The sequence below is a fragment of the Ranitomeya variabilis genome, chromosome 7 (assembly GCF_051348905.1).
Source record: "Ranitomeya variabilis isolate aRanVar5 chromosome 7, aRanVar5.hap1, whole genome shotgun sequence".
Classification (NCBI taxonomy): Eukaryota; Metazoa; Chordata; class Amphibia; order Anura; family Dendrobatidae; genus Ranitomeya; species Ranitomeya variabilis.
The window spans coordinates 129,382,966-129,401,497 of record NC_135238.1 but is presented as its reverse complement, the minus strand read 5'-3'; the positions used below and the strand labels follow the sequence as shown (position 1 = coordinate 129,401,497).

Here is an 18,532-nt window from a genome sequence, read left to right as displayed (position 1 = left end):
TCACCGATTTTTCATTTTTTTGTGCTTTTGGTCCCCTCCCCCCACATCTTCTAACAGCCTTAACGTTTTACATTTTTCTGTTGGCATGGCCAAATGAGGGCTTGTTTGCTTTTATGCAGAAATGGTTCAGAGTTAAAGTGAACAAATCACCATCAAAATGCCATCCAATTCTCAGGCACCATGTAGTAGAACAGGGGAGCTGAGCAGATCAATATATAATTTTGTGAGAAACGATTAAGTATAACTTGTGCTTTAATCATGTAATCCTCTGCTCTTTCTGAGATTTTCAGTCCAGTGGGCGGTCCTATCAGTTATCCCTGTATGCACAAATATACAACGAATGCTGTCAGTCACTGATAGGACCGCCCACTGCACCCAAAATCTCAGAAAGAGCAGAGGATTACATTATTAAAGCACAAGTTATGCTGAATCTTTTCTCACTAAACTATATATGGATCTGCTCAGCTCTCCTGTTCTACTACATGGTGCCTGCGGCTTGGATAGCATTTTCATAGTGACAGGTTCCCCTTAAAGGGAACCTAGAATGTGAAAAAAATGCTATTAATCTACAGATACTGGGTTAACCTGCAGGTTAACTGTATTCAGGAATCGTACTGCTACTACACAGAAAGCCCCACTGGCGGGAGGAAGTGAACTACGGTATGTTCCTCCAGTCAGCCTTGTACTTTCAGTCATTAAAGTAAAGCTGCCCCGGCACTGACTGACAGCTCACTCTTCAGTGCAATAAGTCAGTGCCGGGACAGAGGTGCAGGTTACAGAGGCCACTCATTGTAAGCTAAGCCACACCTCCATGACTGAAAGCCTGAGGCTGCCGGTTAGAGGCCACTCATTCTAAGCTAAGCCACACCTCCATGACTGAAAGCCTGAGGCTGCCGGGAAGAATAATGGTAATTTCCTCCTGGCAACCGGGCTTTCATTGAGAGGCAGCATGTCGTCATAATGCTATTTACCAGCAGATTAACCCCACATCTGCAGTTTAATAGAGATTTTTCACATAACCGGCTTCCTTTAAACATATAAAGCTGTGATTATACAGTCAGTGCTTACTAACTGTCACCCGTGGATCAGGCACCATGTATAAGCTTCCCTTTAATGCTCCCAGCATATGGCAATAATGATATTTTAAAAGATTTTTTGTGTGAAAAAGTATTAAAACCTAAAAAAAACAAAAGCAATTTGGTACTGGTATGTTTTCTTTCCATTCTTTCCCCTCAAAAAAAAAAAAAGTTTTCATGATATATGTCCTCCAAAATTGAGCCCTCGTACGGCTTCAATCATTGTGTTATTATGGGTTATATCATATTTTTCATACAGAATTAACAAATTTGGACATTTTACTTGTGCTGACATCTGGTGGCTGCTGACTTCAATTCCTTATAGTATATAACAATTTCCCTCTGGTTTTATCTAAAAATAATATGTGAATAAGAAAAACATTCTGATGTCCAGATTCTGACCATGACACAGTGGGGTGTCAGAGATGACTATCTCACTAGATCCCTTCTGTCTGACATGAAGAGCCCCATCATTGATGAGAATCCCCAGCACCTGGTCATAGCAAGAACACAGTGGTTTTAAAAATGCTCCTTAAATGGTTGCACCAAGTTTGCAACTTTTCATCTATCCATGGCATAACGCCTATTAATATCCACTATATGTAGCCATGAAGCAACTAATACAACGCCAAAAACCAACTTCACTTGAGGCACAAATATAAAACAAACAACTTTATTGAGTAACAATGATAAAAATTAATCAATATCCGAGTGGCCTCCTAAAACACAGAAACATGGAGGACAAACCAGCGAACACTCTTGTAAATACAACAATCATAATACAGACAATGCTATAGTGGTGATTACTCATAGTATTAGTGGTCATGTGCAAATGGACAAATGATACATACTATCACAATAGCAAATATATGCACAAAAAGTAAGGGTATAGTTACCAAAAAAGAGCGCTGCTGGATGCCCACCAACACCCGACGCGCGTTTCAGCCCAAACAAGTCTCTTCTGCTTGTTGCCTGTCCTTAGCAGTGGTTTCCTAGCAGCTATTTACCATGAAAGCCTGCTGCACAAAGTCACCTCTTAACAGTTGATGTAGAGATGTGTCTGCTGCTAGAACTCTGTGTGGCATTGACCTGGTCTCTAATCTGAGCTGCTGTTAACCTGCGATTTGTGGGGCTGGTGACTCGGATAAACTTATCATTACTTTAAGAAATGAAGGTCAGTCAGTCCTAAAAAATTGGGAAAACTTTTAAAGTGTCCCCAAGTGCAGTTGCAAAAACCATCAAGCACTACAAAGAAACTGGCTCACATGAGGACCACCCCAGGAAAGGAAGACCAAGAGTCACCTCTGCTTCTGAGGATATGTTTATCAGAGTCACCGAGTCAACAAGAAAATTGTTTCAACTCCTGGATAAAAAATATAATGTTTCGATATTAAAATATCTTTAAAAAGACATCAGATGAACAGCGAAGTGGAATAAACAAAAAACAACGCATTTTGAACTCTGTCCTGTGTTTTATATTTTTTTATCCTGGAGCTGGAGCAATTTTAGTTTTTTGTAACCAATAGGCTGCCAGACAGTGTGGTGCACTACAATTACCTTATAAAGGCCTCATTTGTGTGCAACAGTAATGAGCGAATATGTTCAGATATCATGTTATCTGGGCATGATTGGGTGTTAGCTGAATGCCTTCAGCACGCACGGATAATACAGTGGGTATGGAAAGTATTCAGACCCCTTTAAATTTTTCACTCTTCGTTTCATTGCAGCCATTTGGTAAATTCAAAAAAGTTCATTTTTTTTCACATTAATGTACACTCTGCATCCCATCTTGACAGAAAAAAAACCAGAAATGTAGAAAATTTTTCAAATTTAATAAAAAAGAAAAACTGAAATATCAGATGGTCATAAGTATTCAGAACTTTTGCTCAGACATTTATATTTAAGTCACATGCTGTGCATTTTCTTGTGATCCTCCTTGAAATGGTTCTACTCCAGCTGTGTTTAATTAAACTGATAGGACTTCATTCAGAAAGGCACACACCTGTCTATATAAGACCTCACAGCTCACAGTGCATGTCAGACCAAATGAGAATCATGAGGTCAAAGGAGGCCGCAACCAATCAGCGACGGGCACAGTCCGGCCGCGAATTGGCCCCTCCCTCCTCCCCTGCAGTCAGTGCCCCCTCCATACCAACCCAGTCAGCGCCCACATAGCGTTAACCGGACTGCCTTACACCGCGGCATAACACGGTGTAAGGTAGTCCGTTAACGCTGCCATTAACCCTCTGTTTGACCAACTTTTTACTATTGATGCTGTCTATGTAGCATCAATAGTAAAAACATATAATGTTAAAAATAATAAAAAAAAATAAAAAATCATTATATACTCACCCTCCCACGGCCCCTGGATCCAGCCCAGGCATTTCCCGCTCCTCGCGCGCCGCTCCAGTCCCCAGAATGCATTGCAGCAATGACTGGAGATGACGTAGCGGTATCACGTGTTATTGCCGCTTGGGACCAGAGCGGCGCGCGAGGAGCAGGAAAGGCCAGGGCTGGATCCGGGGGCCGTCGGAGGGTGAGTATATAACTATTTTTTATTTTCTTTCTTTTTTTTTTTTTTTTTTTTAACAGGGATATGGTGCCCACATTGCTATATACTGCGTGGGCAGTGTTATATACTACGTGGGCAGTGTTATATACTGCGTGGGCAGTGTTATATACTACATCGGCTGTGCAATATAATACGTGGCTGTGCTATATACTACATACTACGTGGGCTGTGTAATATACTACGTGGCTGTGCTATATACTGCGTGGCTGTGCTATATACTACATGGGCTGTGCTATATACTACGTGGACTGTGCAATATACTACGTGGACTGTGCAATATACTTCGTGGCTGTGCAATATACTTAGTGGCTGTGCAATATACTTCGTGGCTGTGCAATATACTACGTGGGCTGTGCTATATACTACGTGGGCTGTGTTATATACTGCATGGGCTGTGTTATATACTGCATGGGCTGTGTTATATACCACGTCACTGTGATATATACTACGTCGACTGTGCAATATACTACGTGGGCTGTGTAATATATTACGTGGCTATAATATACTGCGTGGGCTGTGTTATATATTGCGTGGGCTGTGTTATATACTGCGTCGGCTGTGCAATATACTACGTGGCTGTGCTATATACTACGTGGGCTGTGCAATATACTACGTGGCTGTGCAATATACTACGTGGGCTGTGCAATATACTACGTGGCTGTGCAATATACTACGTGGCTGTGCTATATACTACTTGGCTGTGCTATATACTATGTGGGACTACGTGGCTGTGTTATATACTACGTCGCTGTTCAATATACTACGTGGCTGTGCAATATACTACGTGGCTATCCAATATACTACGTGGCTGTGCAATACACTACGTGGGCTGTGCTACATACTACGTGGGCTGTGTTATACACTACGTGGGCTGTGTTATACACTATGTGGGCTGTTAAATACTGAGTGGGCTGTTATATACTACGTGGGCTGTGTAATATACTACGTGGCTGTGTAATATACTGCGTGGGCTGTGCAATATACTACGTAGGCTGTACAATATACTATGTGGCTGAGCAATATTCTACGTGGCTGTGCAATATTCTACGTGGCTGTGCAATATACTACGTGGGCTGTGCAATATACTACGTGGACTGTGCAATATACTATGTGGGCTGTGCTAAATACTACGTGGCTCTGCAATATACTACGTGGGCTGTTATATACTACGTGGCTGTGTTATACACTACGTGGGCTGTTATATACTACGTGGGCTGAGTAATATACTACGTGGCTGTGTAATATACTGCGTGGGCTGTGCAATATATGTGGGCTGTGCAATATACTACATGGCTGTGCAATATTCTACGTGGCTGTGCAATATTCTACGTGGGCTGTGCAATATCCTATGTGGGCTGTGCTATACACTACGTGGGCTGTGTTATTTACTGCGTGGGCTGTGTTATATACTACGTGGCTGTGTTATACGTTATGTGGTCTGTTATATACTACGTGAGCTGTGTTATATACTACGTGGCTGTGTTATATGCTATGTGGGCTGCTATATACTACGTGGCTGTGCTATATACTACATGGCCAGTCGCGAACAATCAGCGACAGGTGCACTCCGGCCGCGAATTGGTGCGGGATTTGAACCATGCTTCTCTAATTGGTCGCGCCCGGCCAGCCGAATTCTGTGTATTCATTGTATGATTCTAAAATCTTCATAAATAAACTACATATATATTCTAGAATACCCGATGCGTTAGAATCGGGCCACCATCTAGTTCTAAATATTTTTCTATCTACTGGCTAACACGGTACCAAGATATATATCTTTCCTGTATCAAAATGGAGGATACCAGAATGTACCGCATCTTTATGGAACTCCATCTTTTCAGTTAGCCATTAAAAGGTATCGACCACTGATGACTCATAATTTTAAATATTTTTGCATATAGGTGAAGAACTCCCGACACGCACATATATACTGAATCTTGATTCTTTTATTGAGAGCCTCTATGAATGTTTTGGTTCCCCATAAGCTTTCAACAGCAAGGAGCAGAAATGTTCATACAGGTTCTGAATAAATGAATCATGATTCAGGATAGATGTGAGTGCCTATATGTAACTCATTTCCATGTGCACCACAAGGAGTGGAGTGCCGATCATTGTGGATTTTCTCTCAGTCATTACATGTCTCACACTGGTAACTGCCCCTTTCATGTACAATAAGTTCTGGAGGCAGATTCATGCAGATCAGTGTATGGCCCATAAATCTAAGCACACTTATATATAATAAAAATATGTATATCTTGAGACATAAGAATAAGACAATGGATCGCAGATATCAAGGTATCATGTTATTCAGCTTCCCACGACCTACATGCCTTTATAGACGCTTAGGAGGGTTGATCCTACTGACAGATTACATTTAGCAATAATTCATTAGGGCAGAGATCTAATAAATGTATGTTAGTTACATACATTTAATGGATGTCTGAAGTCCATCTCTTATTGTGTCACAGGCTGCAGTCCCTGTCATGGTTTACACTATATCTTTTCATATAAAAAACCCACCAAAAGCTAAATAAAAAAAACTACATTTTGGCTTTATCATGTGGGTATATTATCTATTCTCGTTGGCAATATGTACTTATTACAACTGACACACCGAACGTATTCTATATGATATCATGAACCATTAGTCCACTTCATACATTTGTTATCTACTTTTAGAATCCTATAGAGAGTGACTCTGAGATTATTCACTGTGCCTGTACTAGTTTATCTATGGTGTGTAGTGGCTTATTTTGAATAATCCTGCTATACTCCTTTTCCCGTTCGTGGTACTAGTTTTGTTGCCTGCCCCTTTTCTATTGTGTCTTTTTTACTGTATATTATTATTGTGTTTGAGAACTTTTTAGAGTATTTCTAATAAAATTTCTAACATTTTTAGCTCCAGTGTCCATTTCTTGTTTTGGGTTTTCTGTATTTTGCTATGGCGGAGCTTATACTTTGTCTGCCCCGTTAGTCAGTTTATTAGCTCTTATTGTGTCACAGGCTGCAGTCCCTGTCCATGGTTTACACTATATCTCTTCATATAAAAAACCCATCAAAAGCTAAACTACATCAACTATTAGTAAACTAAAAGCAACATACCCTCTAGTACAAAAAAGATGATATAACTACTTTGTAAATGAGCAAGGAGGAGGACTCCTAGAGTTCCCCTTTAAATGGAATTTGGATAAAGAACCTATCAGGGATTGCAATGATTACCTGCACACTTGAAGCTCTGAGCTGTGAGGCCCCTTTCCAAGGCCAACGTTGTCAAGATTCCTAGAAAACTTGTGGTTACAGACTGGCGCTTGCTCTTTTGAAGATCCCTTAAAGATAGCTGTTCTTTGGATTTGTTCCTAAGAGGCACTAGTACATCCTGATCTGGTTTCCTGGCGACATTAGCAGCAGATATAATGGAATCCATCCATTCTTGCGCCCTCTGTCGAGTTTCAGTTCGAAGACGAAGAACATCTTGAGGAAAAATGACTTGGAAACAAGAATCGTATCCATCAAGAGTATCCATTTGCACAGAGGTACACATTTCAAGGTTGTAACTAATCAGTGGGTCTTCATCCAAACAGCTTGGCCGATAAGCTGTTAGGTGTGAACTGGTAAGAACAAATGTGAAGGCTTTCCAATTATTTTGCAGCGTTAACCGATACAAAGTCCCTGTTTTTAAAACGTTCTTTTGATAGCCATTGGCCAAATTAATGGCCCTCGAAAGTACATTAGATGTATTTGTTAAGCTGTGAGCTTCTAAATAGTCACTGTTATTGTCACTTGTGGTTTTTGATCTTGTTAGGACATCGTGCTGAGGACTCAAGTAGCCTGGAACTAAAGTCAAAGCACGCACTCCCTCCCATAGCTTTTGCCCCCAGTCCAAGGCCTCCCATGCAGAATCTGCTTTGAGTTGCAATTGGCTGTTGTCGGACATTAAGACATCAACCAATTTAGTTTCATGGCTTCCAGTTATACTGATGCTTTCAATATGAGCAAGAGGATAAGCTGTAATGGCATTATGGTTACCACTGCTGTCCGTGCTGTAGATGTGAAGTTTATATTGACTTATCTCAGCATAGCCGCTCTTCCAAAAGCTTTCTTGAGTTCTCCGAGTTTCCAGGAATCCTTTTTTCAGTATATTTGGCAATATATGTTCTGCAAAATTAAAAAGGATAGATTAGGTGAAAAATGTTAGAATAGGGGGCACTAATTAGTCTTTTTTGCACATAAAATAGAATATTGAAAATACAGGAAAAAGGTATTAATTAGTAAGAATGAATATTAAGTTCCTGAAATGTTTAGCACGAAACTATGCATCCTATGAAGAGACAGTGAATTTTACTTTACTTGTATTTAATACATGCTAAAAATGTCACAAACTTCAGTGTTTCTAAGAAATGCAAGGAACTGAAGACAATACTTAAAAAAAAAATACTGATTCAAAATATGAAGCAGGAACGTTTGGTTTAATAAAATAACATGCTTATTCTAAGGAATCATGTATAGAAATCACTGAAAAAAATAGTTTATGCCAGCTGTCGTAACACGTACACATAAGGGCTTACAAACCACAATGATTAATAATTGGGTCTACAGGACTTCCCTACTTTTGACAACAAGAACAGTGGTGCTTGTTGCTCTTATCTTCGCATCATTGAAGTGGTTGAATCCCGAGACGAAACAAGGTAGAGCTGCGAACCTATGTTGTACAGTTATCTTCCATAATTTCTGCCTTCATGGGTGGAATCTCTTGGTCTATTGTCTCTATGTACGGTACTATGATTGTCGGTGAACAGTAGTTAGGTCAGATATTGGATTATATACATTATCAAAGACACTAGTAGTGACTAGTTGTGAAGAAAAAAAATGTATTTTTATTTACATAGTAACACATAGTAACATAGTTTTTAAGGTTGAAGGAAGACTATAAGTCCATCTAGTTCAACCCATAGCCTAACCTAACATGCCCTAACATGTTGATCCAGAGGAAGGCAAAAAAAAAACATGTGGCAAAGAGTAACTCCACCATGGGGAAAAAAATTCCTTCCCGACTCCACATACGGCAATCAGACTAATTCCCTGGATCAAAGCCCTATCAAGGAATCTAGTGTATATACCCTGTAACATTATACTTTTCAAGAAAGGCATCCAGTCCCCTCTTAAATTTAAGTAATGAATCACTCATTACAACATCATACGGCAGAGAGTTCCATAGTCTCACTGCTCTTACAGTAAAGAATCCGCGTCTGTTATTATGCTTAAACCTTGTTTCCTCCAGACGTAGAGGATGCCTCCTTGTCCCTGTCTCAGGTCTATGATTAAAAAGATCATCAGAAAGGTCTTTGTACTGTCCCCTCATAAATTTATACATTAACATAAGATCACTCCTTAGCCTTCGTTTTTCCAAACTAAATAGCCCCAAGTGTAATAACCTATCTTGGTATTGCAGACCCCCCAGTCCTCTAATAACCTTGGTCGCTCTTCTCTGCACCCGCTCTAGTTCAGCTATGTCTTTCTTATACACCGGAGACCAGAACTGTGCACAGTATTCTAAGTGTGGTCAAACTAGTGACTTGTATAGAGGTAAAATTACGCTCTCCTCATGAGCATCTATGCCTCTTAATGCATCCCATTATTTTATTCGCCTTTGTAGCAGCTGCCTGACACTGGCCACTAAATGTAAGTTTGTCATCCACCCATACTCCCAGGTCTTTTTCATTGACGGTTTTGCCCAGAGTTTTAGAATTAAGCACACAGTTATACATCTCATTACTCCTACCCAAGTGCATGACCTTACATTTATCCCCATTAAAACTCATTTGCCATTTATCAGCCCAAGCTTCTAGTTTACATAAATCATCCTGTAATATAAAATTGTCCCCTGTATTGATTACCCTGCAGAGTTTAGGGTCATCTGCAAATATTGAAATTCCACTCTGTATGCCCCCTACAAGATCATTAATAAATATTTTAAAAAGAAGAGGGCCCAATACTGACCCCTGTGGTACCCCACTGCTAACCGCAACCCAGTCTGAGTGTGCTCCATTTATAACCACCCTTTGTTTCCTATCCCTGAGGCAGCTCTTAACCCACTTACACATATTTTCCCCTATCCCCATTATTCTCATTTTATGTATCAACCTTTTGTGTGGCACCGTATCAAAAGCTTTTGAAAAGTCCATATACACTACATCTACTGGGTTCCCTTGGTCCAGTCCGTAACTTACCTCTTCATAGAAATTGATGAGATTAGTCTCACAGGAACGGTCCATAGTAAACCCGAGCTGATACTGGGTCAGGAGGTTATTCCTCGTCGTCAGATACTCCAGTATAGCATCCCTTAGAATGCCCTCCAGGATTTTACCCACAGTAGAGGTTAAGCTTACTGGCCTATAATTTCCGAGTTCAGTTTTTGTCCCCTTTTTGAACATTGGCACCACATTTGCTATACGCCAGTCCTGTGGTGCAGACCCTGTTATTATGGACTCTTTAAAGATTAAAAATAATGGTCTATCAATGACTGTACTTAATTCCTGCAGTACTCGGGGGTGTATCCCATCCGGGCCCGGAGATTTGTCAATTTTAGTGATTTTTAGATGCCGACGTACTTCCTGCTGGGTTAAGCAAGTGACACTTAATGGGGAATTTTTGTTATCACTGATGATATTGTCTGCCATGGGATTTTCTTGTGTAAATACTGATGATAAAAAGTAATTTAGCATATTGGCTTTTTCCTCATCCGCATCCACTATTTCACCTAGACTATTTTTAAGGGGGCCAACACTAAAGAATATTTTGGGATTATTTTTACTCTCTGGCAATGGGTCTCTCTGTCTCAATCTTAGCTGCCTTGATTTGCTTTTTACAGATTTAATTTTCTGTATTTATTTAATGCCTCATCACTACCTACTTCCTGTAATTCTCTAAATGTTTTCTTTTTGTCACTTCTTGCGCCCCTTACAGCTCTATTTAGCCATATTGGTTTCCTCCTATTTCTAGTATGTTTATTCCCATACGGTATATACTGTGCACAGGTCCTATCCAGGATGCTAATAAACGTCTCCTTTTTTGTTTGTGTATTTTTATGTCTCAGGAGATCGTCCCAGTTAATTGCACTAAGATCATGTCTCATCCATTGGAAATTTGCCCTCCTGAAGTTTAGTGTCCTTGTAACCCCCCTACTACACATCTTATTAAAGGATACATGAAAACTTATTATTTTGTGATCACTATTACCCAAGCGAGGCCCAAACCTTATATTTGACATGCGGTCTGGCCTGTTGGTTAATATTAGGTCAGGCAGTGCCCCCCTTCTTGTTGGGTCCTGAACCAGTTGTGAAAGGTAATTGTCTCTCATAGTTGTGAAAAACCGATTACCTTTGCTGGAACTGCAGGTTTCTGTTCCCCAATCTATTTCTGGGTAGTTGAAGTCCCCCATAATAATGACTTCTCCTTGAGTCGCAGCTTCGTCTACTTGCTTTATGAGGATATTCTCCGTTGCTTCCATTATTTTTGGAGACTTATAACAAACCCCTATCAGTAATTTATTTTTTTTCCCCCTCCCCTTATCTCCACCCACAGGGACTCTACATTTTCATTAGATTCACCTATATTATCACGCCAAATGGGTTTTAAGGATGATTTTACATATAGACACACACCTCCCCCTCGCTTATCCATTTGATCATTTCTGAACAGACTATAACCCTGCAAGTTAACAGCCCAGTCATGGCTCTCATCCAGGCACGTTTCAGATATCTCCAACATGTCATAATTATGCTCCAACACCATTAATTCTAATTCACCCATTTTGTTGGCGAGGCTTCTGGCATTAGTATACATGCACTTTATGTTCCTCTCTGTACCTCTATTATTTCTTAAATTATTAATTGATCTAACCCCACCCCCCAATTTTGATAGAATTGTCATTAGTTTATGAATTTGAGTTTGAGTTTTCAGTGTACAATGGTTAAAATTATTGTCATTGTGAACAGTTAAGCAAGTTGAAAATTAAATGATCAATAAAAGGCTTAAAGTTAAAGTGAATCTGTCACCCCAAAAATCGCATATGAGCTAAGGCCACCGGCATCAGGGGCTTATCTACAGCATTCTGTAATGCTGTAGATAAGTCCCCGATGTATCCTGAAAGGTAAGAAAAACAGGTTATATTATACTCACCCAGGGGCGGTCCCAGTTCTGCTCGGGTCCGTTGGGTGTCGCATTCCGGTCTGGGGCCTCCTACCTTCATACGATGATGTCCTCTTCTTGTCTTTCTGCCGCAGCTCCCGCGCAGGCGTACTTTGTTTGCCCTGGTGAGGGCAGAGCAAAAGTACTGCAGTGCGCAGGCGCTGGGCCTCTCTGACCTTTCCTGGCGCCTGCGCACTGCAGTACTTTGCTCTGCCCTCAACAGGGCAGACAAAGTACGCCTGCGCCGGAGCCGTGGCAGGAAGACAAGAAGAGGACGTGCTTGATAAAGGTCTGGTGACCGAAACGTCGCTACAGAAGGCAGAATAACGATGTAAGCTTCTATTTTTTCACCATCTATTGTGGCGCTGTCCTCTCATTTTTTGTGGCTTTGGTACCTTATCCAGGTTGAACTCCCTGGTTGTGGACGTGCGTCTATGTGTCCATTGAGACTCTTTGGACATATAAGGGTGAGGTTTTGATGTTTTGGTATTTGGGCTCTGAAGAAGAGGACGTCATCCTATGAAGAAGGGAGGCGCTGGACCCGGACCGCGACACCCATTGGACCGGACTGCAGCGGGACGGGCCCTAGGTGAGTATAATCCAACGTGTTTTTCTTATCTTTCAGGATACATCGGGGGCTTATCTACAGCATTACAGAATGCTGTAGATAATCCCTTGATGGCGGTGGCCTTAGCTCATATACGATTTTTGGGGTGACAGATTCCCTTTAAAGATGACATTTCCTTGGCATTAAGGCAAAAAAAAAAAGTTTTTATCATTTTAAAAATTACAAAAAAGAAAATGAGAGGCTGCAAAAGTTTGAGAGGCATTTGGAGATTTGTATGCTTAGATAAATTCGACCAAGGTTTCAGACCTTAATAAGCCTGTTGGGTTATGACTTGTTAACTGTCATTGTTAGGTGATGCAAATTTCCCAGCTTCATATAAACCCAGTCTCCGCTAATCTTATGCCAAAAAACAGCAGCCATGGATTCTTCTAAGCAGGTGCCTAGCACTTTGAAAATGAAAATGGTGGAGGCCCACAAAGTAGAAGGCTACAAGAAGATCGCAAAGCCTTTCCAAGTTGCCCTTTCCTCAGTTCGAAATGTAATTAACAAATGGCAGTTAACAGGAAAAGTGGAGGTCAAGATCAGGTGCGGAAGGCCAAGCAAATTTCAGTGAGAGCGGACCATAGGATTGTTAGCAAGGCAAATCAGAACCCCCGCTTGACTTCAGAAAGATTTAGCAGACTCTGCAGTTGTGGTTCATTGTTCAAGTGATCAGAAGAAAACCTATCCTGCGTCCTGACCATAAAAATTCAGAGTCATAATTATGAAAAAGAATATCTCAACAAGTCTGATTCACTTTGGAAACACGTCCTGTGGACCAATGACATTAAAATAAAACTCTTTGGCCAAATTATCAAACGTATGAAGAAAAAACGACACAGATCAATCATTCTTTGGGGTTGTGTTGCAGCCAATGGCACGAGGAACATTTCATGGGTAGAGGGAAGAATGGATTCAATGAAATGTCAACAAATTCTTGATGAAAACATAACACCAGCTATAAAAAAAGCTGAAGTTGAAAGAGGATGGCTTCTACAAATGGATAATGATCCTAAACACACATCAAAATCCACAGTAGACTACCTCAAAAGGAGCAAGCTCAATATTGTACTAATGCCTTTGCACTTCTCTGACCTGAAAATCATTGACAATCTGGAGCTAGACCTCAAAATAGCAGTGTGTTCAAGACAACCAAGAAATCTTACAGAACTGGAAGAATTTTCCAAGGAAGAATGGATGAAAATCCCTCAAACAAGAATTGAAAGACTCTTGGCAGGATACAAAAAGCGTTTACAACCAGTAATATGTTAAAAAGGGGTGATACTATGAACTAACCTTGCAGAGTCCAAATTTTTGCATTGCTCCATTTTCCTATGCTATTTGTTGGGTTCTCCATGCATGTGTTGTGACTGTCACACAGCCGCGACACATGCTGCTGCGGCTCCGAACAGCTGATTATCGGGAGCGCTCCAGGTAGCTGGGTTACCGAGGCAGCTATTCGGTAAGCACTATAACTATTTGGATAAGCTCTTAATCGAAGCTATTTAATCAACCCTAAACAGCACTAAATAGTCTTAAGTTGGTAAAGTGAGAAAAATAAAGGCAGATATTAAATTTATGAGATCAAATGACTAGATAACATCATGCTGTGGGATGTTTATCGGCAGCAGGGTCAGAGAAAATGGACTGAGCCCAGAGGAAGATGGATGGTGCGAAATACAGGTATATCATTGAGCAAAACGTGTATTAGTTCAGTCTTGTCAGTGATTTGAGACTGGGACAGAGGTTCATCTTCCAATAAGACAATGACCCAAAGCATACTGCTAAAGCAACACTCGAGTAGTTTAAGGGGAAAAGTGTAAATGTTTTGCAGTGGCCTAGTCAAAAGTCCAGACCTTAATCTAATTGAGAATCTGTGGTCAGACTGGAAGATTGCTGTTCACCAGAGGAAACCATCTAACTTGAAGGAGTGGGAACAGTTTTGCCTTGGGGAATGGGCAAAAATCCCAGCTGAAAGATGTGGAAAGCTCGTACAGACTTAAGGTACCTTCACACGAAGCGACGCTGCAGCGATAGCGACAACGATGTCGATCGCTGCAGCGTCGCTGTTTGGTCGCTGGAGAGCTGTCACACAGACCGCTCTCCAGCGATCAACTATGCCGAGGTCCCCTGGTAACCAGGGTAAACATCGGGTAACTAAGCGCAGGGCCGCGCTTAGTAACCCGATGTTTACCCTGGTTACCAGCGTAAAATCTAAAAAAAACAAACAGCACATACTTACATTCACGTCCCCCTGCGTCCACTTCCTGACTGACTGAGCGCCGTACAGTGAGAGCAGAGCGGTGACGTCACCGCTGTGCTGCTTTCACTTTCACTTTGCGGCGCTGAGTCAGAGGAGGAAGCAGACTGCAGGGGACGCAATGTGAGTATGTGCTGTTTGTTTTTTTTACATTTTACGCTAGTAACCAGGGTAAACATCGGGTAACTAAGCGCGGCCCTGCGCTTAGTAACCCGATGTTTACCCTGGTTACCAGTGTAAAATATCGCTGGTATCGTTGCTTTTGCTTTCAAACACAACGATACACAGCGATCGGACGACCAAATAAAGTTCTGGACTTTATTCAGCGACCAGCGACATCACAGCAGGATCCTGATCGCTGCTGCGTGTCAAACGAAACGATATCGCTAGCGAGGACGCTGCAACGTCACGGATTGCTAGCGATATCGTTATAATGTCGTTTCGTGTGAAGGTACCTTTATACAAAGAGACTTGCAGCTGTAATTTCTGCAAAAGAAGGCTCTACAAAGTACTGACTTTAGGAGGGGTGAATAGTTATGCACAATTAAGTTTTCAGCTACTTTATCCTATTTGTTGTTTGCTTCACAATAAAAAGAACCAAATGTTCACAGTTAGGCATGGTCTTTACATAAACTGACGCAAACCCTAAAAAAAACCCAGTGAAATTCAAGGTTTTGAGGTTGCAAAAAACTAAAAATGCCAAGGGGGATGAATACTTCACAAGCCATGTGAGGTTGCATTGCATCCTGCAAGGTACCAAAACTGCAAAAAGCAAGTCTCAAAAAAATCCAGCTGGTTCAAACTACTTGAGACTTGATTGGTGCAGCCAAAGAACGTTGGGGGTTGCAATGTGACCCTATTTAATTGCAATATAGTACAATGTAGCAGTGGCAAAAAAGTTTGAGGAAGGAACTTGTCTGGTCCTATAACTTAGAAACTATTACATCTGTCTTTTAGATACATTTCTTTTATTTAACCACAATTCTGGAGTCATCAGGTTGTCACTGATTCACAGCACAAAAGTATTTTCCATAACTACCGGTATTTGAGAAGACCATCCCCTACAAGATGACTTTTCAATGCAAATTTGGATAGTCTCAAACAGGTTTCACTGTATATATTTTGGTGTCTCCTCTTTACCTCTTTTAGCATTCATAACGTATCTGCAGAAAAAAAACAATACAGAGCCATTGCATTTCTTTGAAACTTACACTAATCCCCTTAAAGTGCACATAATGGTTATTCATTTTGCCACCATTTTACTATTCTGTTAATCCAATAAAAGGCCAAGCAAAGCTGAACTGCAATCATGTTCTCTTCTCTACACAAAGATGAGATTTTTTGCCTTCATCCAACATGTCTATTTCTGTTTTCAATTTGCCCTTATTCCCTCTTACAGTTCCATAACCCATGGTTTGCTCAGATGTTCTCCGCACAAATACAAGAAGCCCTCATGTAGCCGACTCACTGTATTTCCCATGAAGTGTGCAGGTCGATTAAAAATAAAAAAAAAACACTTGGGACTTGGGCCAGGATGGAAGCTGGCAAAGAAGAGACCAATCTAAAGGCCCAGGTTCAATCTGCTTTCCACTCTCAATGAATACGGTAATACTTTCCCATTTAATTTAGTTTCCCAAATAGAGAAATTGAATTTAAGGTGGAACAAAAGAAAGCTAATCACAGTAAATGACCCAACATCTGGGCTGAGCTTTCACAACGTAGAAGACTGAAAAGAGATGTATGAGAGAGCAGATGAGCCATCATAAACAGATACTATACTGTTATAGATACTGTAAGGAGTATACGGTCACTGTAAAGAATATACGGAGACACAGCATTTTTACAAAATCTTCGAGCAACCAAAAAATAACTTTCAGTAGAAACTCAATAACAACTTCCTTACATGATAATTCATGGTTCTGATAAAACACAAAAATATATGACCAACTATTACTATTACTATCTGGAACCTAATGGCTGCTGGACGCAACCTAATGCATTCTATAATAATGATTTTGATTTCATTCACCTTAGTTTTGTTCCCATTAAAGAGGTATTCCCATCTCCAAGATACTATGTAGTAGGTGTAATAATAATAATAATATTAGCAAATACTTCCAATAAGAAATGTAGTATATTTCTAATGATACTCTATGTTGCTTACCCCTTGTGCAGTGCATTGCAGTAGCTTAAATATCCATGGTTACGCCAACTAACAACTGTCACTATAGGAGTAGTCATAACCATGGACACCTAAATAGAGACGGGGGGACACCTGGATGTTCGGGTCCGGCCAAACAGTTCCAAAAAGTTTGGGTTCGGGTATCAGAATAGTATTCGAACCTGGACCCCATTAACTTGAACGGGGGGGCCCGAACATCCAGTGTTTGCTGCGCTGTCATGTGCATGACAGTGCGACAAACACCGCTTTTGATTGGCAGTGAAATAATCCCCGCCGGTCAGACAGCCGCGGTTCCCACGCTGTCAAAAGATAGCATGAGCACTCAGCTGTGATCGGAGGTATAAAGGTTGCCTCTGGTCACTGGTGTCAGCGGATGGGATTACAGCTCCCATCATCCGACACCTGCTGCCACTAATAACAGCGAGAGCAGGAGCGGCGGATAGGAGAATTCATTAGCCGATTCTGTACTGTAAATAAATAACTAAAAAAAAAAAACGGCGTTGGTTCCCCTGTATTTTTGTTAACCAGAATGGCAAAACTCACAGCTGGGGGCTGCAACCCTCAGCTGTCAGATTCAACAAGGCTAGTTATCAAGAATAGAGGGGTCCCCGTGCTGTATTTTTTAATTATTTAAGTAATCTAAAAAAAAACATGTGGGCCCCCCCCCCATTTTTGACAACCAGCCTTGCTAAAGCAGACAGCTGGGGGCTGGTATTCTCAGGCTGGTAAGGGGCCATGGATATTGGCCACCCCAGCCTAAAAATAGCAGCCCCCAGCTGCCCAGAAAAGGCACATCTATTAGATGCACCAATTCTGATGCTTTGCCCGGCTCTTCCCACTTGCCCTGTATCAGTGACAAGTGCTGTGATAGTTTGGGGGGTTAATGTCACCTTTGTATTGTTCGGTGACATCAATCCCCGAGGTTAGTAATGGAGAGGCATCAATAAGATGTCCCCATTACTAATTCCATAGTCACACTGTATGAAAACACAGATGCCAAGAATAAAGTCCTTTAATTGAAAAAATAAAAACAGACTCATATAATAATCTCAATTAAACAATACTTACAACCTCACTTAATTCCACCAAAGCCCTAGTTCTCCTGTAATAAAACTAAAATAAAAAACAACAATATACCATGCCTGTCTGTCGTTCTGTCCCACGCCATAATCCATGTCTGGGGGAAAAACAGTTTTCAACCTGGACGGAGCAAGAATGCGACTGTCCAGGTTGAGAACCACTGGTGAATGAGCTGCTGCGAGGGCAGCGTTGGCACCTTGCAGTGACGTCATCGAGGTTACCTCCGGTCACTGAGGCTCCGTTCCCAGATGAGCTGAACTGACATGACCTAGGTGACATCCCCGCTAGCACCGTGAGAAAAACTCATGAAGGCAGTGTGCCAAAATGCGCGTTGGGGAGGACACCAAACAGGAAAGGGAGACCTCCACTATTCTAGTAAGTATTATTTTCTCCATTGTTGGATTTATTTTATACAATTACCTATGGTCTCTCTTTCATAGTTATAGCTAGTGTTATTCCTATGTGCCCTTATATCCTTTTGAAAGATCACATATGCCTATACCATGCATCTATGGTGACACCCTTTGAAGTTGTTTTGTACTTGCAATTTATCACCTGATGTATACTT

At 41.1% G+C, this 18,532-nt stretch overlaps 1 protein-coding gene across 5 annotated transcripts in view; it reads right to left on the bottom strand.

Annotated features, from left to right (window-relative positions):
• The window catches only part of PLEKHM3 (pleckstrin homology domain containing M3), a 480,455-nt gene that overhangs the window by 377,119 nt on the left and 84,804 nt on the right, over positions 1-18,532 (bottom strand). For all 5 annotated transcript variants that reach the window (XM_077275714.1, XM_077275715.1, XM_077275717.1 and 2 more), the window contains one exon: positions 6,868-7,803. In XM_077275714.1, coding sequence (XP_077131829.1) covers positions 6,868-7,803 — 936 coding nt within the window. The remainder of the gene's footprint in view (positions 1-6,867; positions 7,804-18,532) is intronic.